Source organism: Terrapene carolina, unplaced genomic scaffold (assembly GCF_002925995.2).
Source record: "Terrapene carolina triunguis isolate 2854851 unplaced genomic scaffold, T_m_triunguis-2.0 Scaffold789, whole genome shotgun sequence".
Classification (NCBI taxonomy): Eukaryota; Metazoa; Chordata; order Testudines; family Emydidae; genus Terrapene; species Terrapene triunguis.
The window spans coordinates 3,127,139-3,152,847 of NW_020665140.1; the positions used below are offsets into that span (position 1 = coordinate 3,127,139).

Genomic DNA, 25,709 nt, shown 5'->3' on the forward strand with positions numbered 1-25,709 from the left:
CTTGAGAGCCGCGCCGCGGCCACTCGGAGTCTCCCCCTCCCTCCCAGGCTCTCAAACCTGGGAGGGAGGGGGAGATCCCGAGTGGCCGTTTCGCGCGCCGCTGCTCCCCCTCCCTCCCAGGCTTGAGAGCCTGGGGAGAGGAGGCAGGGCTGGGGATTTGGGGAAGGGGCGGAGTTGAGGCGGGGCCAGGGGGTGGGGTAATTAAAAAACGGGGGGGTGGGGGACGGCCAAAATTGTTTTTGCTTAGGGCGGCAAAAATCCTAGAGCCGGCCCTGAGCGTGGTTGAGAGAACAATTTATTGACACTTTCTTTTTGTCGTGTAAGACTGAAAGAAATATCTTTTTTTAAAAAAACAGCTGAGATCCTTTACTAATCAACAGATCAACAGCCCAAGCTTACTCCCTAATGAGTCTAACATTTCAGTTCTGCCAAAGCACCTCTTCAGCAACAAGAGATCTCACAATTTAACATTTAAGTATCAAAAGAAGATTTTAATTTGACCTAAGCAATTATATAATGCAGTTTCGATGTGTTTGTATGCACAGTAGGACACATTGGGCAGCATGATCATAATGGTACATAAGCACAATGAGCCTGAGTCACAAATTTTGGTTTCAAAAAGAGAGAGAAATCTGAATTTTCCCTAAATTCAGGAGTGTTTAATAGATTCTAAGCAAGTTCTAGCCACTGTGGTCATCTAGTCTGACCTCCTGCATAACACAGCCCATAACTTCCTTGAATTAATTCCTGTTTGAACTAGAGCATATCTTTAGAAAAAATATCCAATCTTGATTTAAAAATTGCCAGTGATGAAGAATCCACCACAATCCTTGGTAAATTGTTCTAATGGTTAATTAAAATGTATGCCTTATTTCCGGTCTGAATTTGTCTAGCTTCAGCTTCTAGCCACTGGATTGTGTTACACCTTTGTCTGCTAGACTGAAGAGCCCGTTATCAAATATTTGTTAACCACGTAGGTACTTACAGACTGATAAGGTCACCCCTTAATTTCTTCTTTGTTAAGCTAAATAGATTGAGCTCCTTGAGTCCCTAATTATATGACATGCTTTCCAATCCTTTAATCATTCTCTTCTCAGAACCCTCTCCAGTTTATCACTTATTCTAATCTGGGGTTCTGATTCAAGCCCATCTCCAGTACACCCCAGCATCTGCTTACTCTCCAGCTGTTCCTTTTCTCCCTGGAAAGGCATATAGCTGCATGTACAGCTCTTCTTAATAGCTATTCCTCCCTATCCAAACCAAGGATTTACAGAAAGGTCTCATCATCCCCTCTCTCTCCAGGCAGATATATGACAAAGCCACCTGGCCCTAAGCACTCAGCCCTGCTACCAAGAATGGGTGGTGGTCTCCCAGTAAGCAGGGCTGGCTAGAACTCCCTTCTTGTATGGGAGATGAAGGAAGGGGGAGGCAAAATTAGTGGTGGGGTCATGGAAGGGGAGGCAGAGTGACATTTGGAGAAGGAACAAAATCGGACAGATATTTATAGGGTGTTGGGAAGAGACATGTTCTTGCGTGGGGGGGGGGAGACATATAGGGGCTCCCTTCCTGAGGGAACAGACATTTTTTATGGGGGTTAGAGACTATGTTCCCCCCTTCTTCATCAAAGTCTCTGCGTCTTTCCAAAATCTTTGCCTTCCCTCCCATATACAGTTTCTGGTTTTTGGTAAGAAGAGAGACAGCGATTTTGGTGGGTGGGGTGGGAGATGATGACACACGGAGTGCTGTTTGCGGAGGGAGTCATGAGTTTGAAGAACAGAGGAGGAGTAAAGTAGAGATAAAGGTTCCTATGGTAAGAGGGAGAGAGAAATACATAGGGAGACCTGAAAAAGGAGATGGGAGGTGTGACTTGCACTTTATATAATTTTATAAAAATATGCTAATATAACTGAAATATGCTTTATACAAAAGGTCTCTTGTAAGGTATCATTACAAAGCTTATTATCTACTAAGTGTGATCATCCTATTTGTATAAATGTACCACTCTTGTATCTGAAACTAGAAATATAAAATATAACTCTAAGGGCCTATTGTAATTATGCAAAGTGTGGGCCATTAATGGTGGTTTGAAATCTTGATAACTCCCATTAACCAATTGACTGCAGATGGCTCTGTTTTACTTGTAAGTCTTCCTGTATACGTATGTGCTGGCAAGTGGGTAATGAAGTCTTACAGTGACATGTGATCATGTCACCTAAACTGGAATCCATCTTTAACCTGGTGTCTTTCCATTAAGAAGGATGGGGGGGGGGAACCCAGAGAGGGACAAAGGATTCCTGCCTTATGCAAAAGATATATAAATGGGTGGAACAGAACAAAGGAGGAGCCATCATGAGGAATCCCCTAGCTACCACCTGAGCTGAAACAAGGGCTGTACCAGGGGAAAGGATTGTGCCCAGACTAGGAAGGCATCCAGTCTGTGAAAGAAACTTATTGAAACATCTCTCAGGGTGAGATTTTATCTGTACTCAATTGTATTACTGTATTAGGCTTAGATTTGCGTGTTTTATTTTATTTCACTTGGTAATTCACTTTGTTCTGTCTGTTACTACTTGAAACCACTTAAATCCTACTTTCTGTATTTAATAAAATCACCTTTTACTTATTAATTAACCCAGAGTATGTATTAATACCTGGGGGGGGGGGGCAAACAGCTGTGCATCTCTCTCTATCAGTGTTATAGAGGGTAAACAATTTATGAGTTTACCTTGTATAAGCTTTATACAGGGTAAAACAGATTTATTTGGGTTTTAGACCCCATTGGAAGTTGGGCATCTGAGTGTTAAAGACAAGAACACTTCTGTAAACTGCTTTCAGTTAAGTCTGAAGCTTTGGGGCAAGTAATTCAGGCCCTGGGTCTGTGTTGGAGCAGATGGGCGTGTCTGGCTCAGCAAGACAGGATGCTGGGGTCCCGAGCTTGGCAGGGAAAGCAGGAGCAGAAGTAGTCTTGGCACATCAGGTGGCAGCTCCCAAACGGGGTTCTGTGATCTAACCTGTCACAGGGGGTCAGATGGAAAGATAGCTAATAGTAACCAAGGGTACGCCTACCCTGCAATCCAAGGTGTGACCAAGCATGGGTAGATATACCTGTGATAGCTCTAGCCATGCTAGTACAGCTAAAAGAGCACTCTAGACAGGTGCCCAGGCTCAAGTGTGGGCTGTGAAAGCATTCTATGGCCCCTAGGTATGTACTCGTGGTGCAGTCTTCACCTGAAGACTGTGTTGCAGTATCAGCATTGCTATTTTTATCCTTGCAAACACAGGTATGTCTACCCAGGCTGCAACCACACCTCAGAATGCAGTACAGATCTACTCTTAGACAGGGGAAGACACGAGCAATCCTGGGAGGGAGACAGAGAAATAACAAGATGTGGAGATGCAGAGAGGAAAAGGAGAGTAAATACAAAGGGAAAGGAGAAAGCAGCAGACAGGTCGCAAGAAGAAAGTGTGAGGAAAATGATATGGCAAAAATACGAGCTTAAAATGAAGGAGAGAATGGGTCTGTTAATTTTATTTATTCATTCATATTAACACATTTGATTGCATTTCCCTGGCAGAAAAGGGGGAGTTTCATTTTAAACCCTCAGAAACAACCAACTCTTTGACTAACTGCCATGAAAGGGTCAGGATACAGACTCTTGGGGCTGATTACAACTGGAGAGTGTGGAAGGGGAGCACTTCAATACTTATTTTTCCATTTCAAACACTGATATAATAGCACCTTTTCGTGGGGGACGTCTGACAACCACAGACATTAAATAACTGTTCCAGGTTCTACTTCCTCAAACCTTTTAGACAGTAACAATTTCCTTTAGAATATATATACGTCTAAGGGACATAAACTTCTTTGTGCCTGAGGGCAGGTCTACACTAACCCCCCAATTCGAACTAAGGTACGCAACTTCAGCTACGTGAATAACGTAGCAGAAGTTCGAAGTAACTTAGTTCGAACTTACCTCCGTCCAGACGCGGCAGGCAGGCTCCCCCCTCGACTTTACGTACTCCTCTTGTCGAGCTGGAGTACCGCAGTCGACGGCGAGCACTTCCGGGTTCGACTTATCGCGTCCAGACAAGACGCGATAAGTCGAACCCAGAAGTTCGATTTGCTTGCCGCCGAACTACCGGGTAAGTGTAGACCTACCCTGAGAAAAGTAATTAGCTTGCAGTAAGTTACCAGTTAGATTGATCTGCGAGACATTCTGCCCCAAAGAATATTGGCTAAAGAGTGTTTTTTCTCAGGGTTTCCACCTTTTCATATACTTACACACCCCCACAGACACACCCACCCACCATCTGTTCTTTGTCCACTTACTGGATGGAGTTCTCAATGCGAGTGATTGTGAGAAAAGCTGCTAGGTTTGCTGTGTAAGATGAGATGACAATCAAAGCAAAAAGCCACCAGGCGCCCATCATCATTCGCGTTGCCAGTGTCGTATAAGGAACTTCTCCTCCTGTTGGACAGAAGAAGGAAAATTAGAGCTCTCATTTGCATGATGCAGAGCCAAACCTTCACTGTTAATGCCTTGATTATGTAAACAGTGACACTATCAGTGGAATACTTTTATTAGTGAAGTGAGCAGAATTTGAACCATAATTTCTATACAAAGAAGAGTGTTAAAGGGAGCCCACACCTCCACTCCAAGAGGCTTTCTATGAACTCCTTCATCACTGTGTATTTAACTGTGATTCATCTGACAGTCCAGTACGGGAGACAGATTTCATGAGCTCAGAACAAAAACAGCATATTTAAGCACTTATGATATTTCTTTTCCTTACAGATTTCTTTAATGGCTTTAATTAAGCTCTCCCTATGCTTTGGAGCTGATGGAGTTTCTTAAAACAAAAAACAAAAGCACAATTTTTTTTCACAGCTGTGATGATAGCCAGATGTGCTGTTGCAGATGTCGCAAATATATGTAGAATCTGCTTAAAGTGAGCTCAAATATACAGAAACTCCATTTATACTGAAGTAGAACAATATACTTTTATTTTATATAGTTTGTTTAATCTCAAAAGTGCTTTGCAAACATTATGTCAGCCTCAACTACCCTGTTAGCTAGGTAAGCAGTAACTTCACGAGCAATGAAATGTACCCACTTTGAGGTGGCACACAGAATTTGTTTTGCAGCACTCAAAACTACCACACAGCTTAATTTATTCTAATTTTGTCAATAGCAATGCGGAATAATCACATGGTCCAGAAGCATAACATTCACCAAGATATAATCTAGCAACAAGCATATAGGTCATTCTTTAAACAAACAATTTCTGCCCATCTACCAAACACGTTGGTCTGACATTTTTGAAGTAGTTCTTTTCTATTTCAATGAGTTCATTCAAAATCACACACAGGAAGAATGAAAGAAAAATCATTGTCTAAAAAAATAAAGCTCAGGGGTAGAAATTGTCACAGCTAGAAATAACCAAAGATAGACAAATCAGTGCAGTATGCAATCACAGTTAACCTGTTTCCTTGATTGTCTACGATGCTTTCCTTTTCTTCTCCCTAGCTACTGCATACCTGGAAGGCTGATTGTTTTATACACAGGCTTTTCATGTTAAGGAAGTTTTCTCAGACAAACTCCAATTCAAATAATTCTCCTTACCTCTCTCTTTCCTTATGTCCTTTAGAAACTACTGGTCAAAAAGAGTGGCAAATTGATATATACTTTCTGAGTAGGATTTTAAGAGTACTCTGTTGGCGAGTTCTGCTCACGCCGTAATCAATGGGAGTTTTAGCTTGACTTCAGTGGAAGCAGAATCAGATCAATGCTGAGTGCTTTTGAAAATCCCACCCAGAGTCTGTCAACTTTTCTTCCTTCCATTCCTTCCTGTTGGTGTGTGAATGTTCTGGATTCCAAAGTCCATCACAAGAACAGGAATTTCCGACTAGAGAACCAGACCTGCGTATGTTTCTTAGAGATTCATTCTCCTTTACTTTCAGAATTTCTATTGGGCGTTCAAGTTTTTCCTCAATTCCCCTCTTTCTTCTAACAATACTAAAGAAAGGGATGAGGAAGGAGGTTTCCCCTCTCTTCCTAAGGAAGAACAATCTTGATTTATAATCTAATCTCATAATTTCTGTTACCCAAATTTCCTATCATACAGAGCATTCAGAGAATGACACTAATGGTCACCAGAAATAAAGACAACCTTAAACTGGTATTTTGAACAAATGAGTCCAGCGCCAGAGATTTAATTTGTTTTGTTTTAAAAAAAAAATCTAAATAAACAGTCCAACTGTATTTAGCCTTATTGCAAAACCCAAGGGAGAAGAAAAAAGCTTAATTGTTTTTATCCAAGTTTTGTAAAATGATATTCAGCTCAAACTTAGTTCTATGTATTTTCTTTACCATTCTTAAAAAAACAACCTAGATTCAGTCACTAGATTTTACAAAGATCAAAGGGGTTCTGTAAGCACTGATAGCTTACTGTAAATTGAATCAGCTATAAACACTTTATGCTTGATTTTCACTTGCACTTAAACCTCTTCACGCTGCTCTGGCAGTGTAAAGTGGTCTGAGAGTTCATGTAAATTACAGTTACACTCATTTTAAGTATAAATGAGAATAAGATCCTTTTCAGTTGCAATTTGAGTCTACCTAGAATTTTAATTCATCTCTGAATACTACTGACAATTTCATAGTTTTGTTAACATCTGTACATATGAAAGCTGGTACTGCTCAAAGTAGGCCTTCTTTCCATCAGAAGTTTCTTCCCAGCCCTCACTTCTGTGCATTCTTCTTTCAAACCCACATTACATGCAACTGTGCATTGGTATGTTTTAAAAGAATATGAGGCTTTAATTCTACTTCATTATACATTGTGTTTCACTCTACCTGAATTAATTATAAGTGGGTGCCACTGCCTTTTAAAAACTCCAGTATTAAAAAAGACAAGATCTACATTAGACTTATGCAGTCAGAAAAACATTTCCTCCTATTTCCAATATGCCGTATAATTATCTGAAATAAGAATCTCCTGATCATATCAGTAGATGCTATTTCAATATTAGGACTTTTTGAAGACCAAAATTAACTTTAACTTTTGAAGACCTGGTTTCATGTCCAGCACAAGTTGTAAATGAAATCCTTTAATGGGATATTTCCACTTTACAGGGGTTTTTGTAATGCATTTGGAATCTTTCAATCAAAAATAAATGACAATCAAATGAAAATAGACGGAGATACCAAATTAACCCAACAGGTTGATTGTTCTTTTAACCTTCAGGTGCCAATCCCTGCAGTTTAGCTCTGAATTAAATTGAAATAGGTGGGGAGATGAAGCGGATGCCAGCAATTTCTTAGCCCTGCTTGCAATTTCATTTTTCAACCTCATGAATAAAACTAAAAGTAGCTTCCCACTGTTTTTAATTGAAATGAGTTGGCAGAAAGAAGAGGACCATTGAAAGTCACCCACCTGCTTTTTATGCACAGTTGAAATTCTCAAACAAGGATCCTATTTATTGGGGAGCTGATCTAACCATTTATACGTCTCCCCCTCCCCCCAGCATCCTGGTACTGCTCAAAGTGGTCCTTCTTCCCATCTGAAGTTTCTTATCACCACTCACTTCTGTGCATTCTTCTTTCAAACCCACATTATTAATGAGGCTTTAAATATCTGAAAATGTGTGGTTCAGCAGGAAGTCTCTGTAGTGCACACAGCTGTTTGTGAAAAAGACCTGCCGTTTATCAACAGAGCTGTTGTTTACACCATCAATAGTTAATGACTGCAGCTTGAGGACACAGACCGGCATGCAGCACACATTTCCTTATATGCTGGTACCACTTTTCACCATTTTTGTAGGGAATGCATTTCAAAATAGTTCTGCACTTCCCTGGTATGAAATGTACCTCAGTCCCACTCAGACCTCATCCTTTACACGGATGCTTTAAAAACAGGCATTTTGAGAAAGCACAGACAGCAACTGCATTCCAATGCTTTCTCTCAGCGACAGAGTCAAGCTCCTCATTCCCTTGCTAAAGAGGAGCAGAAATTGAAAGAGACACATTTTGCTGCCATAAGATCCTTTCTTTGGAGTTTTATTAGGTGGATGAAACAGAAGGATTTCATGCTATGCTGTTCTTGTACAGTCAGCTCAGACATTTCACTTATTATGACCTCTAACCTTATAAGAGAAAACTCTGCTTTGTTTTCATCTAAACTCACTGTTTTGGTAGGGCAGGGAGGAACTCAGTGGCTCAGGATAGTGGCAGTAGGTTATGCAGCCTTTGTCATTAATGCATATGTAGTCTGAGGATCAAGTCCTCTGCTGGCTAGTGCTTCTATGGGGAGCAGAAAAGCTGGCAGATTCTTCTTAAAATCCTGCCAGGATTTTATGGGGTGAGTCTGGTAAATGCATTATTGGGTGCACATTTCTGTTGGTATGAAAAGGAGCATTTTGGATACTCAGCTAGCACTGGTTGGTAATGATTGTAGCATATGTAGTAGGGAGACAGCCAAGCAGATCAACAAGGACAGACTTATATGCAGGCGCACTGGGGCTATGGTTTATGGACACCGTTTCCTTAGTGCTTTTTTGTCCATTAAGGGTTCCTAATATATATGCCACAAAATATATTATCTACAATATTATATTACCATACATATATTAAAATACACATAATATATATGGGGCTATACATATAGACTTCCTAAACACTCCTCCTGTCACCTTCCTCTCACATCACACCAGCAAAACACAATAGAATATAGCCCTACGTTGGTAACGATTGAAAGTCATTACCGTCTGACAGATGTTAGGTGACCTGTGTGAAATGAGTTGGTTGGTCTCATTCCAGTTCCTAAAGGACACATACATGTCCCTATAACAAAAAGCACCACTAATTAGCACTCCGTTGACAGTTTTACCAGAGGCTAAGCACTTAGAGCTGAATCCTGGAAAGTTCTGCACATCCACAACTTCCACTCAAGTCCAACATTAATGAATACAGACATGAAATATCCTCTAGTCTTGCCCCTTCCACATGGGTAGGATGGTATGGGGGAAGCTCATACTGTTGCTCATTGTGCACTATTTTGTGGATAAATACAGGATCCAATCGTCAGTGCAATCTGACACCTTTTATGTTCACTGAAAGTCACTTAAATTGAATCCATATTTAATTCTTCACACTGTGTTTAGGAATGAAACACTATGAATGAAGAATAATTTTTTAAAAGTGTTGTTGTAGCCTTGTTGATCCCAGGATATTAGAGAGACAAGGTGGGTGAGGTAATATCTTTTGTTGGACAGAAGTTGGTCCAAAAAAGATATTATCTCACCCTACTTGTCACTCTAATTTTTAAAAAGATATTTTCCTAAGTAAACTATACTGGAAATTTGCTAATAAGAGCTATGTTATCATAGACACGATAGAGAAAGAGAACATTTTTAGTCCTGCCACCTCTTTTATCTAAAATGGCTCTCCTTAATTACGCCTAGTAATAACCTGAATTTGTAGGTAATTCTTGCCTACTTCAGAAAGTCAATTCATCCTTAAGTCTTCATGTGTTTCTGTTTATTCCCCTTTCCTTGACAATTCTTCTAGTAATGTATCAGCAGGCTGGGGAAAAATCATGTTGCCCCGACAACATGGAACAACCTAATACATTATTGGACAGACACAAAGATCAGAGAAAACAATACTGTCTGAGGGATAATGTGATTCCTGTAAAATTCCAATACTCTAAGTTATTCTCCCTTACAGCCAGTAGGTTTAAAGACTACTGAGAGTGAAGAACAATGTAAGGTGAGGCTCTAGGTGAGAAGAGGGGTTAGCTAGCTGAAGAATGGCACAGACAGCATGTACCACAGCCTGGAGACAACCTGCTACTCTGTAGCATGGGACTGAATGTGAATCATTCAAAGCAGTTAGAGTGGTATGCAACCACCTTGTTTTTCAAGGGTATGTCAATTGCTGGTTTCAAGGAAAGCTGCACTCATTTGCCCAGCGCAGAACAATGAAACAATGAAAGATCACAGAATTTAAAAAAAAAAAGCCCTTGTCACCGCGAATAAATGGTGAAATGTTTCTTTTTAAACTTGAAATTACAGTTGGCATTTCCAAGTCCAGTGCTGGCATTTGTGACACTAGACATGTAGATAGTGGGCATGTAGATCCCAATGTCAGAGCCTGTAAACAAGGCTCCCAAGCTGATTTAATATTGATTTAACATCCACAATGGTAATGTGTAATATTTAGAAGTTAAACACATTAGTTTAACAGTCACAAAAAGAAATTTATTATGCAACCATAATTAAAGCAAATGGGTAGCTGTATTACGGCTAGCATCCTGCACCTTTTTCAATATCTTTATTGGAACAAACATGATTTTTTTTTTCTTTTTGGCATGAAATCTGAAAAATTTGCTCTATTGGGGCAGGACTGTCACTTCCCATTAAGCAGCCACGCACTTAAGCAACGGGTGCAGAAGCTCCCTGTCCTGTATGGCCTTCTCATACTTGGGGATTGGGGGAGGAGGAGATCAGACTCTGGAGGACTGCTTTTCTCTGCCATGAGCCAGTTGGTGGGGAATGGGGGCAGCCCCTGGCTCTGCCCCTCAAAGGGCTGGCCAGCTGAGCTGAATCAGCGCAGGGGGATAAGGTGTGGCACTTTGAATGGGCACAATAAATACATCATGGGTGCTAAGAAAGGGATTGTAAACTCTCAGGGCTCCTCTGGGGAAGATGCAGCTATGCACCGCTCCTTACAAAGGCTAGGAATCAGGTCCGAATGACTGCTGATTGGAGGACAACAATTTCGTTTCATGGCAACTTTTGAGGTTTCAAAATTTGGTTTCATTCTGCCATGGAGCAAAAACCAACTCAGATGTTCTCACAAAAACTAGAATTGTGTCAAAATGTCTGGTTTTGAACCAAAAACAGAGGTTTTCACTGGTCTAGGATGCAGGAGACCCTGCTTCAGAATAGTTTTTCATCCCAGATCATTCTGAATCAGGCAGAGCAGGGACTTCAACTTAGATCTCCCTCATCCAAAACCAGTGCCTTAATCACCAGGCTATGAAGTACAAGCCTCTTACTGCACTGTCCTCCCCTCCAAAAAAACATCATCAGAACTGATATGCTTCAACGTTTCCTTTTGCCAAAAATGTTTCAACCAGCTCTAGTCAATGTAATCCTTAGAATGATAGAATAGAATAGAATAGAATAGAATAGAATAGAAAGCCTTAGATTCTATAGAACAGAATAGCACAGTTTACATTTTCACAAATGAAAAACTTGCAAGTCTGTTGGGAACAGTTTAGACCAATTTGTTTAGTCTGGAAAAGAGAAGACTGATGGGGGAACATAACAGTTTTCAAGTACATAAAAGGTTGTTACAAGGAGGAGAGAGAAAAATTGTTCTTCTTAACCACTGAGGATAGGACAAGAAGCAATGGGCTTAAATTGCAGCAAGAGAGGTTTAGGTTGGACATTAGGAAAAACTTCCTAACTGCCAGAGTTGTTAAGCACTGGAATAAATTGCCCAGGGAGGTTGTGGAATCTCCATCATTGGAGATTTTAAAGAGCAGATTAGACAAACACCTTTCAGGGATAGTCTAGAGATAATACTTAGTCCTGCCATGAGTGCAGGGGACTGGACTAGATGACCTCTTGAAGTCCCTTCCAGTCCCATGATTCTATTTCTGCCAGCTGTAACATAACTGAAGTTCAGAAGTTGTTGAAATCTCTCTCACGATAAAGAGCTCTTATTCTAGTCTTCTCATTTTTCATCCATATTTTGTCATGTCTCCTTGAATTGCTCTAAGTACATTAATCTCCATCTCATGTGGGATGCCCATTACATCCTGAGTTTGGATTCTCACACTGTGGGATAAAATTAACATCAAGTGACTTGTTACTTGTATCCTATAAGGGAAGAATATGGCTTCTTGAATTGGGGTTGCCTCCTTAGTTCACATTGATACAAATAAGGTTTGTAAGTCAGTAGCTGAGTTAGTCTGCCTTTCAAATATTAACAGATTGCAGCAGTGAATGAGGGTTGGAAAGGAACTGAGCACAAGACAGGACCAGCAGCCAGTTTTCACATGTTCCTGAACAATATATACAAGTGCTCACCATAGCTTTTTTTTTGCTACCCTTTTTTCCTCTATGATATCTTTCTTTTTTGACCCCAGAATGTAGTCGTTTTTCAGCAATGAAAAATTTCAGATAATTTGGTTCTCAGATTAACTGTGCTCTTTCAAACAGCAAACTGTGGAAGGGCACAGATATTATATTGCTATACAAGAGTCGGTGTGAGTACTGGTTGCATTAATTCTGAATGCCAGCTGTGTCTCTCTGATGATAGGAGTTGTTGGGTAAAGCAATTTTTTGTTTTCTTCTCATTTTCTAAAGAGGTGGCACTTGATCATGTATTATTATTATTATTATTTAAACAGTAGTAGTGCCCAAAGTCTGTTATGTGCTTTCCTAACATAGAAGATGACATAGGGTCAGATGCTCAGCTGCACGCTCAAGCAACGGTGCCACCATTGATTTTAAGTTAGCTCAGGGTATGGCTCACAGTTCATGGAGAGATTACAGAGACCCAGGATGTGCTCAGGGTGAATGCAAGACTGTCTTTATTTCCTGTATATACAGACTCTTACCTCCTTGCTATATTCCCTCAGTGGCCACACTGAATAGTGGCTGTAAACGTTCAGAAAGTGGAATGGATTTGTGAAAAGCAAAGGGTGATAAAACCTTTTATGACAGAGTATATGAACCCCACACCTGCATGTAAGGGGTTAAGAAGCTGCTTTGGGCTGGAGTGGCCCCGCCCCTCTGTACCTGCTAATTATGTGAGGACTGGAGGAGGTGCTAAAAGAAGGGAACTCCCCCAAGGGAACAGGCTGTTGTGCTTCCCAGCTCCCAGAGAGAGAGAGAGAGAGAGGCCAGAGTCCCTGAGTTTGTGGAAGGAGGCCACAGATCCCCTGAGCTAAGAAGGGGAATGAGACTAAGACTTGTAATGGAGGCCCAGTGAACTCTGAAGGGGATTGTGATACTTCCAAGACCCTCTAAAGTAAGAGAAGCCAATATCCTGACCAGAGATGGCTCCTGAGTTTCTTTTCCTTCTTTAATGGTATATTTCCTTCCGTCTTTTTCTTCATACCTTTATTTAATCCTGTTTGCTGACTGCAGACTGTTTTGTTTACTTCACCATGTAGCTCCTCAGGGGGCACTCTGTTGAGGACAGGTTTGTGACACCTTTATCCAAACTTTTCATTAAAGAACAACATGTAGTAGGAATGAACTATCAACACAAGCCCTATGAAGGACAGAGTAGATTTCTTGAACCTTCAGCCTTGGGTCAGGGATTTATTCTGCCTTTTTAAGACATTAGTCTACCAGTCTTCTGATTTTCTTTACTTCTCAAGATCTTATGTCATTCTCCAGGAATGTAGGAGACTACCTTTCTGTAGTTGGATATCTCATCTCAGGGAGAGGATCTACAGGACACACTCCTCATTCTATGTGGGTAGATCGAGTATTTCACAGGTTCAGTCGGGGCGGTATCAATCAGGGTGTACCGGATGTCCACCTGGTGACCCAACAAAATGACACCAGCTCTGATGGATGATTCCTGCTGGCACACTAACAAAGTAGGAGTGTGGGGTTCCTGCATGTCACTGCACTGTCCCCTTTTCTTGAGAATCTTTCACCTAGACATGATCTCTGTGGTGCCTGCCAAAGTCCTGCTTCTGACAGGGTTTATATTAATCTTCTTTCTTTGTAGTCTCAGGAAGCCAGGCTTATAAGCATCCATTTGGGAAGGGATGTTTGGGATAATGGAACTCTACTTCTTTCCAATGAATAGTCCTGCAGGGCTGAATCCACTTTGTAGAGGTGTTGACTGGTAAGCCAAAAGGGCAAGATGAGAATCTGAAGATTTAGAAGAAAGTTGCATCTGAAGAAGTGAGGTTTTTACCCATGAAAGCTTATGCCCAAATAAATCTGTTAGTCTTTAAGGTGCCTCAGCCCGCGCCGCTTCCAGCAGCTCCCATTGGTCTGGAGCAGCGAACCGCAGCCACTGGGAGCCGCGATCGGCCCAACCTGCAGATGTGGCAGGTAAACAAACCGACCCAGCCCTCCAGGGGCTTTCCCTGCACAAGCGGCGGAACAAGTTTGGGAACCACTGCTCTAGGGCAGTGATTCTCAAAGTTATTTGATTGTGCCCCCTTCTTTGTATCTGTAGTAGTTTAGGCACCCTCCTTCCCCCCTGCCACACAAGCACATATACCGATGGGAAAAAATCAACATGCAACTCTCACTACATATTAAAAACAGTAAGGCATTGATTCAAACAGAGCCAATGGTCCACTGCAATAAGAGCAAAAGGAAAACTGCGATTACGGTCTATGCTTACAATTTAATGTGCACACCATGTCGGAGCAAATGGATTAACGTACAGATAGCAACAACTTTGTGTAATGCTATGCAAGCATAACAGAAATCTGTCAATGCACAGTGCCATCTGAGGACCTGATATGTCTGGAGGAATCAGTTTTGCTAGTTATTCATTACTGTGGCTAAAATGTGTTCAGTAAATTTCTCCCCTAAAGCTTCTCACGCCTCCCCCACAGAATATATTCCGCACCACCCCTCAGTTTGGGAACCTCTGCTCTAGGGAAAATGGAGGCTAGACATGACCATTGGTATCTGTAAACCTCTTAAAGATCTCAGAGGAAAATTGAAAACCAACATCAGAAATTACTTACTCTGGAATCCGAAAACAGGCAAAAATGGGTTTTTATTCTTTCAGCAACTGCACTTGATGCGGTGTTAAACAACCTGACAATTTCAAAGTATCTTGAGAAATAATTAATCATCAACAGGTAGGTTGTATTATCCAGATAGAAAAGATCACTATCTGGCCCTTCTGATAGAGGAGATTGTAATAATGGTTCTGTTGGGTTTGTTCTCAAGCGAACACAAATATCACATTTCTCAACTTGCTGTTGTAGATGTTTGCTCAGCTCAGGTCACCAAACGGAATGTTTAGCTCTTTCCCTGCATTTTGTAATGCCTCGGGGTCCCTCATGCATTTTGTCAAGGATTTCCTGTTGCACTGATGTAGCGATAATCGGTCTGGACTCCTTCATCAAGAAATAAGATCCACAGAAACTGTCCAATATGTCTTGAGTTAAATTTCTGACTTGGTCTGTTTTTCTCCAATCCACTTTGCATAGTCATGATATGGCTCAGCAATTCATCTGCCTCTTGCTTCTTTTTCAGTTCTTGCAGGTATTTTTCTGTGATTGGTAAAGTAATAAGTACTGCATCTATGAAATCTTCTATGAGCAGTTCCTCTTGTTTACACTCTTGATGTGGTATGTCTAGCATTTGGGCCCTACTGCTAAACTACAAAGTATTTATGAATTTTAGTCCCTGTTATCTGTTTGACAAATTTCTTCAGATACCATGTTTGGACAACTTACTGCCTGTGTTGTGTGGGGTTTCAGTCTGGGGACAGAGAAGCTTAATCACTTAGACATTGTACCTCTGCACTCTGGAACATCCTGCCAAGACATGGTAAAAATGGTTATAGAATTCCTCAATTGAAAACTTGTTTGAAAATGAATCTCTCTGCAAAAGCCTACCAGACATGGCCTCAATCTATGTTTTTTCTCAATCATTTGTTGTTAAAGGCACAGCTTCCCCTTCTCCCTGTGCACGCATATGTGTATACATCTTGACTAGCTAATTGTTAGAAGTACTATAAAGGGGGAAACTAATTTGCATTATATACACCTAAGATCAAATTAAGTCCTGGGATAAGCAGATACAACATCCACCAAGTAAACAGGAGTTACACACACATATCCCATCCCACAATGGGTTTCTATTATGTACACTGTTACCAATTCAAAACTGAATGGGTCACAAGAAAGAGCTCCTAAGGTGTGACTAGAATGTGCATCATATTGTCTCAAAATATTCTATTTATAACATCCTGCAGAAGCGCACTGAGCCTGCTCAATCTTTTTATGCTGCTATCTTTTTCATAACTATAAACCTATCCCTGTTAAGTATTTGTGTTGCTTTATCCTACACTGGATGAGCAGCCTGGAGGATAGAAAAGCAGAAAATACAAAGAGTATGTGTATGTCTCTAGGGAGAAAGGAAAGGAAGGAGGACTGGCAAGTCAAATACAAAATCCAATGAACTTTCATAAGTCTCAGTTAGACAGGAACTCAAGCCCCTGATTAAAAAACACCACAGTGATAAATACTGTCACCCACTGTTTCTTACTCAGTGACTTTTAGATAAAACCAAAACATTTAAATATATATTGAAATAATAAAATAGAGGTCTATTAACTGCATTCCATAAGCATTGGGATCCAGTGTGATAATGGAAAAGCTAACCTCTTTTCAGCTGAGCTGACATTCCAATTTTCTGCATCACTACCAATGATAATGTTACACAAACTGTGTTCAAACATTAAATTAATTCCCATTAAATCAATATCCTTAAAGGCCAAGCAGTCCTTTAATAATTACCTGATTAAGATTATGTTAGCATAACATATTACTTATAGTATATTTATTAATTCCCTTTTCAGTGATAAATCTTGTTTTCCCACCCAGCTCCCTGACACTGCGACAGAAAGGTAAAGAGTGGAATGGGAAGCGCATCACTATGGCACATAGCAACTGGGTAACATCATAACATCAGTGACACTTCTGACACACAGATTTTCTGGATTTGGGTTTCTAATATCCAGCATTAGTGGTCTGACAGCCCAAGTGCTGTAAGAATGAATCTCTGGATCTTGCAGAAGCTATACACAAACCCAGAGTCTCAAAGGCAGTGACTCACATAGGGCACCACTAGCTTTTGCAACAACTGAACTCCATCCTTCTACAGAGTTTGCAAAATCTGCTAAATTTTCTAATGAAAAATGCAATGCATTATAGATGAAAAAGTATATAACAAATAATGTGTAATAATTTAGTGCCTAGACACAGAAGTGATTAGTGCTGTAATTTCAGACAGATAGGAAGATAGATAGAGCTTACTGTGCTCCTAAAATTGTAGTTTGAAAGTTGTTAGAAAATGGATTATAAAAGTGCTTTTCAATGTCCTCCTCTGCTGTCAAAAAAGAAGAGCAATGACTGTACATAAAGTTTTCACATTAGGTGCTTAATGTTAGTTACTTGTATCCAAATTTAGGTAAGTCTCCTTTAAATTAATGGCAATGGTGAGTGTTCAGCATCTGTGGAAACCAGGCCACTTGTATCTAGGTGCTGAGATATGGATTTAGACAGGGCCACCTAGAGGATTAAGGGGATCTGGGGTCTTTGGCGGCGGAGGGCCCCCGCTGCCAAATTGCCGCCGAAGACCCGGCACTTCGGCGGTGGGTCCTGGAGCGGAAGGACCCCCCGCCGCGGGTCATCGGGGCACTTTGTTGGCGGGTCCCGGAGCGGAAGGACCCCCCGCCGCCGAATTGCCCCTGAAGACCTGGAGCGGAAGAAGCTCCGGGGGCCCGGGCCTCGCAAGAGTTTTCCGGGGCCCCCGGAGTGAGTGAAGGACCCCATTCCAGGAGCCCCGAAAAACTCTCATGGGGGCCCCTGCAGGGCCCGGGGCCTGGGGCAAATTGCCCCACTTGCCCTCCCCCCCTCTGGGCGGCCCTGGATTTAGGCACTTATATTTCAAAATGTATCTTTTGCTGAAAATTTATAATGATAACAATGTATATTATAACCCAGTGGTTCTCAACCTTTCCAGACTACTGTACCCCTTTCAGGAGCCTAATTTGTTTTGTATACCCCCAAGTTTCACCTCACTTAAAAACTATTTGCTTATAAAATCAGACATAAAAATACAAAAAAGTGTCACAGCACGCTATTATTGAAAGATCACTTTCTCATTTTTACCATATCATGATAAAATAAATGGATTGGAATATAAATATTGTACTTATCTTTCAGTGTATAGTATATAGAGCAGCACAAACAAGTCATTGTTTGTATAAAATTGTAGTTTGTACTGACTTTGTTAGTGTTTTTATGTTGCCTGTTGTAAAACTAGGCAAATATCTAGATGGGTTGATGTATCCCCTTGGAAGACCTCTGCGTACCCCCAGGGATACATGTACCCCTGGTTGAGAAACATTGTTATAATCAAAACACCCTCAAGTTCCAATTTTGCTGTTGCCCAGTCTCTCTAAAATGAATCTTGAGGCCCATCTCTTGTTTACATTTCAACAAAAAATACCGTATTAGCCTAGAGTTAAAGTTGATGAAGTCCATTCTTAAATATCCCAGTAACACACTTTTTAAATTAAATTCTTGGATTGCCAAACACCATCTAATTGGATTATATAATCATAAATAATTCTGCAATATTGCTCTGCAATTTGGTCAATAGTGTTTTTTTGTTAAAACAAACAACCAACCAAACGTGTCTGAGCATATAATCCTACTGTCGTTCACTACCTTTACACATCTCAGTGCAATAATTTCACATTCAAAACTCCACTATTTGACCCTATGTCTGCAGATGTACAAACACACTGTTTTGAGGTATAGTCTCTATCTGACACCTGGAGAATTTCTGTATTTGTGCTAGTGTCCCCACAGTGGATCCAATTCTGACCAGCATTAGATCAAAATCAAGCCCATTAATTTGCACTATACCCCACTGTATGCACATGTAAACACACTGCTGTAAACCATAAATTCATGAGATATGCATTTGTTAGTTATTATTTTATAGACTATGGCATCCAGTGCTGCAAAAACTCACACATGGCCAGATTTCCAGAAGTGCTGAGTACCCACAAACCCTATGGAAGTTAATGGGAGCTACAAATCCTCAACACCTTTGAAAATCCAACCATAATTAGTCTCTACTGCACAAATACATAACAGAGCAAGAAGCCTAGTCATATACAACTGAGATAGTGGTACCTTGTCAACAGGCCGTTCCAGGATATTGTATGTACTCTCTTCAGGAATAGTAACAGGAATTGTGAGTTAACTGCAAACGGATCATATGTACATATATTTAACATTGCTCAATTTAATGTCATTAATGAGATCTTAAAGCACTACTGGATCTCTGTGCCTACCCAGAGCGGGAGGGCATTATGAACACTCTACTGTTAGGAGGGAAGACTCCCTTCTGGCCCAAACTGAGCTAATAGAACACCAAGGAAACTAAACGACAATCCAATAACAATATTAGGAAGGGCAGGAATGAACAAACTGGTGGAGGGGGGAAAAAAAGAACCTGCTTTTTCCACCAAAACTTCACCCTTTTCTAATACTGACCAAAGCTTTTCTGAACATTGTGAGATCATTTATCTTTGCTCTTCATTACTTTTCATTTGCATTCATCTCTGTGCTTCCAAATTCTGGGTGGGACTAGAACATGAAATGATGAAATTCGGAAAGAACTTGTGCTATTGCCAACCTACTAAGAAACACTAGAAACCTTAAGAGAAACCTGTCCTTAGGATTATTTCCCAATTTCCAGCACCAGACACTGACACCTTAATATTATGGTGGTAGGGGCACCATAAATACCTCATATACAATAGCTCAATCTTGCAGATTCAAGAACTGAAATAAGACTCCAAACTTTGGAGTGCTTGTCTGAATTCAACTCCTAATCTTATGGCGTTCACCCCTCACTAATTATTGTTGTTATTAAGTTACAACAGTAAATACATTTTGAAGTTTAGACTGAAATTCTATCTTAAATATGTCAAATAATGTTATTGAAAAGCTCACCCAAACCTAGATGTCCTAAAGTAATGCAATGATTTTTCACAGCACACATAGAAAGTTTTTAGCCTTTTAAGGATTTAGGGTAGACTTGAATATTACTGTAATACAGTTTATTTATTTAATACACTACTACCAGGCCACACATTTAAATGGCCTGGTTCTTGGTGTGAATGAGCAATTACTCTGTTGAAATCAGTGGGTCAGAGTCTTCAGAAGTGCAAATCAGCCTTAAAGCTGATTTAACTGGCCAATGGATGTTTACTTCTGTAGAGAAGTGGGACGGCGGGGGGGGGGGGGGGGAAGTAGCTAATGCAATAAATTAAACATATGTTGATACTTAAAGAATTCTGCTAGCTGCTATTTCCAGGCATGAAAACCTGATGATCCCACTCAACTACATGGTTCTATTATCATTGCTCATTAGCAGCCTGTGTCTAGAAGCTTTGCTATCTGCCATCTTCGCTGTTACCTTTGCCCTACACAGCTGACAGAGAAGGAGAATCTTGTTTAAGACCAACACATATACATTCATCTCAGTTGGTGAGTTACAGGCAGGTTTCATTACTTATTAGCCAAACACCACTTTAATAACTTTAAAAGCACTTAAAGGATGAAGCCCAAATCTGTGATTTCTTCCCTTCCATTCCCATTCCCAAAGAATTTAAATTTAGCTGCTGCCAACTCCTATGCTGGGATCCTGCTGTAGTGAAGATAATCCTACTTAACTCATAAACTGGGAGACAGAGAGAAAACGGCTCTCAGGGTTCTATGGGGCGAGGGACCCAGTCTCAGCAATCAGCAACAGGCTGGCCAGCACATTCAAAAGCCTCATCCTGTGTTTTGATCTGCTTCCTTTGTAAAGTGATTTTTGGCTTGCTCCTGTTATATGCATTTTAATATTGGAAGAGGGTCTGGGAATAAAACTCAGCAGCTGACGAAGGAATAATATGTTGTTGTCAGCTTGAAAAACCTCTGAGCCTTTCCTGTTTTTATACTCTTCAGGCAATCTTTCCTGGTACCAAAATACCAGCTGGTGTTATGAAGAAAAGCGACGTGGGTGGTTACCAGTGTGGTGCTACTGCCACGGAGGAGGGACTCCCTGCAGAACTGAAAGGAATGGAAATCTACCAAGAGTTCCCATCTAAACTCATGTTCATCTGGCACCTACCGTATCCTCTAGTGAAAAGGTTGGATCAATTTGTGGATAAGATTTCTGCCATCCAAACAGAAGGCCAGGATGTTTAATAACTGTGGATATAGAAGACAGATTGAAAAGCTAACAAAAAAAGCCTTCTAAACCCTGAAATTCCCACGTTTACAGTGTAAATTGCAGTTCAGGAAATTCTAACAGCAGAACAAGTGACTAAGGCCGGTCTGCAAGTTTAACCTCTGCAATTACTGAACATCTTCTAAGCTTTCCCAGGTGTATGTGTAGGTTAGATTGCTTTTTCGTGGAAGAAAATGTCTGTTTCTTGGCCAAGTTATTCCTTTTTGTTTCATCAATTAGATATGTACTATATATGCTCTGCAATCTGGAAAGTAAAGTGAAAGTTAATTACTTGTTCTGATTCAAATGTACCCATCCTGTAAGTCATACATGTTATACAGGTTTATGAGAAATTCTTGAAATTTAAAAACTGTTCCATAAAAAATAATTAACTTATATTTTTTGGGGGGGGGAGGGAGATAGATTTCCTCTCTCTTATGACTGGATTCCCAGGCATTCAATTATACTTTTTCCTTTGCCTCACTAGACCCCAATCGGCATTTTACTATACCAAGGGAGACATCATCGTCTCACAGTCAATTAATCCGGATGGGAGCTAGTCCCTGGGAAAGGAGGATGTTCTCTGGGGTTTCATAGATTCATTCATCCTTTATCTCCTCACAACAAGTATGTCAGATGCACTGTATCTAAATATACTGTCCCATTAATACAGTGCCATCACTTGAAAAGCTAGGTAGTAACCCATTAGTTCAGGCTCCTGCCAGGACTGCGTGGTACTTATCTTCAATATGAGGGTAACTTTAAGCAAATCCACTAGCATTTTAATGCTAGTGATTTTTAAATGACTAACTAACACAACTCTGAACATACTGTAAATATTCTGACTATGACCTAGGACTAGATTTTCAAGCAGAGGTGACAAAATGTACTTGTGAAATATTTGCAAATGCATCAATGTATCAAACATTCTGTACGTGTTTGATAAATGCAACACAGCCACCAATTTATTTGAAATTTGGCCCATAATTTATAAAGTGTTAACAGGTTTGGACCACACTGAGGGGCATCTGGAAAAACACTGGGTGACAGAATCATGAGGTTATAATGACACTTTTAAAGTGACAGCTCTACTGCATATACACACATATACATGGACGCATTTATAGGTTTAATAACAACAGAAAAATAAATTACTAGATTAATTGTTAGTGGAATGAAGACAACTGAGATAATGACATGGATTTGTTTGCAGGTAATGTGTCCAAGAGATAGAGTAGCTTGATGACAATACCCAGTATATCTTAATTCCACCTTCAAAGGCATCAGGAAAGAAGGGAGATAGGTTTACGTGCCAATATGCCATGAGAATTTTATTTTGTGAGTATTTTGACTGCACAGCTTCGGTGCCAATAAGTTTATTCCTCTTATGCTCTTAGCCTACAGATGAGTCAGTTATTACAGAAGAATTTCAATCTATGCTGAAGACTTGGCGTAAATTTGAACAGCCATAACAATAATAATTAACGCCACATAGCATTTCAATAGTGCTACTTTTGTTCAAAACAGTTTTACTGACAGAGTTTTGCTCTAAATGTTGAATTGATAGAGAATGGTGTACAGTTAATTAAGAGAAAATATCAATAGAAAAGAACGTCACAGGTAATGGTTTCCTGCTATTAGGGATATGCCAGGAGGAAGATAAGTATGACAGAGTAAATTATTAAGCAACAGTACGCTTCAGGCAGTGCATTTGTAGAAGATTATAGCACACCTTGGATGTTAATAAAAGAGACACGACTGAAGGCTTTGTGGCTTTAACCCTCCAAGAAGTGCTATAATCGCCTAGAAGTGCCAGTGCTTGGAGTCTTATTGATCTTATAAAATGGAATTTAAATAGGGAAAACAGTAAGATTTGCTCATTTAGAGGGCATTAGGAACATAATTGATCATTACTGACATCCCTGACAGCAAGTCAGAAAGCTCCAATTGTGACTAGAGTTCTAATCTAATCAGAACTAAAAGCCATAAACACGGCAAATCTGTGAAGCTTCCAGATCATTTATTTCACAACACTGTTATAAGCAGTAGCATTAAGATCTTTTTTGGATATTTTTAACATGTCATGGCTACAGGGTGAGCTGTGCACCTCTCAGCAAAAATAGGGGTAGAAGGGATAACAAAGGTGAAGGCAGCAGAAATAGGGAGCACCAATGGGAGCCCAGAGTACCGGCATGGAAGGGAAAATGTGAGGAGTGGGGAGACAGAGAAAGAAAATGTGGGGAGAGAAGGCAGAGACAAAGGGTCTTGTAGTAGAGAGGCCAGGGTTAGGGCCCTGCTTTTATGTCATGTCCCCTGAGCTCTGTAACTCCTGAATTCTGCTGCAAGTAGGTTTCCAGTGCTACAGAGGAAATTGTGAACACACACACAAAACAACCCACATCAGCAACTAAAAACGCCTGTTTTTACTGACTTAAACATTAACTCAATAAAATATTTCCATTCATATAAGGTTTTGTGATAGATTATGTGAGTCTTCTGCCACTTGGTAGTTTCCCTCGAATATGAGCAAGTCAAAAAGAATAAATTCAAAAATCATGAAGGTAAAGTTCACCGTAAATTTGAAATTCTCCACAATCTGAATCTATTCATTTCCTCCATTTTTAGTCAGGTCACGCTGTGTAAGGCAAATCCATAGGTAATAAAGTGCTTACAGAGAGAAGGGTGATGTTACAAATTGTCATGCCTGGCTGAACTGCACAAAGCTATGAACTGATCAGCATTTATTTTTAGTGTGACGCAACCCATGCCACTAGTTGGCCAACAGCATTAAATTATTTCTCCCTTTGACACATCACATTATATTGGGGTGAGGTAATGAGTTTTATTAGAGATCAAGTACCATGGATATATGTAGTAGTAAGGTCAGGTATTTTAATACACTGGACGCGGATTTGCTGTTCAATAACTGGAAACATACAAATGGACTGCATCAGTGTTGAGTGAATGGTTCAGGTTTAAAACCAAACTAACTCACCAATGAAGCCTCTCATGCATAGATGAGTTGGAAAGATTTTGACTCAATTTATATTGTTTTTTGTTTTTGCTTTAATCTTTGTGGCTCTTTCTGTCAGGGGTTCAGGAGAAATGAGCAAGAGACAAAACCCATATAGCAGCCTCATAATCCACATAGTAGGAGTGTTCTGCCTCTTGATGTACTGTACTGTACACCTCTCTATTCCTGGTAGAATAGGTGCATTGTCCATTCACTCCTGGAACCATTTAGTTTCTACTTATGGTTTCTTTCAACAAACAGGCCACAGCATAACATGTTTCATAAGCCCAGAGGCCTACTAACAAGCTGTTTAACCTCATTAGCCCCCCAAAGATGGCGGTGTTAAAACACCACACCCCAGGGAATTATATCTTCCTGTTAAACCACATTTCTATTCTGGAAAAAGACTGTAAAAATGGCATTGTGGGTTTGATAGAAGGGATACACACCATCTATTGAAAAACAGGTTCCATCCAAAAGGTGCAGTTCATGCCTGGGCTGTGGGCAGCACATTACTTGGGAAAAACTTAAAGGCCAATGTTAAGAGCTGAGCTTGAGTGGCTAAGGTGGCAGAGGGGATCTTGTGTCTCAATGAGTCCAGTCAAATTTGCTCAGTAAACAAGAGTTGTTTTTCTTAACTGACAACTCTGCAAATTCCAGGTGGGATCTGAAAGTCAAACTGGGTTCTTTCTGTGTCATGTGTTATCTCGTGCATCATGACCAGCAAAAAATGTTCTGAATGCTAAATTATGCCTTCGGTTACACTTGTGTAACTCATTAAAAGTGAATAGAGTTGCACATTTTGCTACACTATCTGCCTTTCAGGAAACACTTAAAAAACCTAAACTTTTGTCACTAAAGATTAAATTAATTCACAGTCACAGTTCAACCATCAGACTTATCCATTTGACTCTAGTGTAGGGTAATAACATGTTTATTTTCGCCCGTGTTTTTGAGCTTGCGAAAGTGCAAAGGTTAAAACTGACAAATGGGATTTGAAAAGCACATCAGCAAGCTAAACTTAACATAAAATACAAATTATCACAACAGACCATAGCTATTGTATAAACGGCACAGGTTTTAGTTAGTTTAGAATTAACTGGTGAAAGTAGTTCCTTCTGTTCTTAACTAAATAGAGTACACAGTTTGTTAAAGCATAACATATATCTTTATTCTAAAGGCCTGTTTTTCATTTAAACCTGTGGTTAAGCCTGGAATCAGCCACTGTGCTCAAGTATCTTTAGTTTACTTAAAACATGAAAAAAGAAGCCAGGACGTGTTTGGTTGGCCTAAGCAAAAAATACAGTGCTTCCAAAGCTCTAGCAGTCTTAGGATCATGCAGCTTTGTTTCTTTCAGTGCAGGACATAAAAATATTTGTGTCTGTATGTTTTGATAATAGAAATGAGTACCTTGTCATGTTTTAAATCAGCAGCCAAAGGACTTCTTAAGTGAACATGACAGTATTTAAAATGTCCTATGCTACCTTGGTTAAGATGTGTCAATCACAATTAACAGCAACAGATTTGCTATTCTAAAACAAATAAATCCTGCAACTTCTTTGCTGCATGAAAAGCAGATGACGAGTGACTGCAGAAGGCAAACCTACCACTATAGCCAGTTAATCTGTCAATAGAAATTACTTTCATTATTTCCTGTATTCACTAGGG

General features: G+C 40.2%; 1 protein-coding gene across 1 annotated transcript in view; it reads right to left on the reverse strand.

Annotated features, from left to right (window-relative positions):
- Positions 1-25,709, reverse strand: part of GRID2 (glutamate ionotropic receptor delta type subunit 2) — a 1,014,260-nt gene that overhangs the window by 154,122 nt on the left and 834,429 nt on the right. The window contains exon 12 of the mRNA XM_024197621.2: positions 4,331-4,469. Coding sequence (XP_024053389.2) covers positions 4,331-4,469 — 139 coding nt within the window. The remainder of the gene's footprint in view (positions 1-4,330; positions 4,470-25,709) is intronic.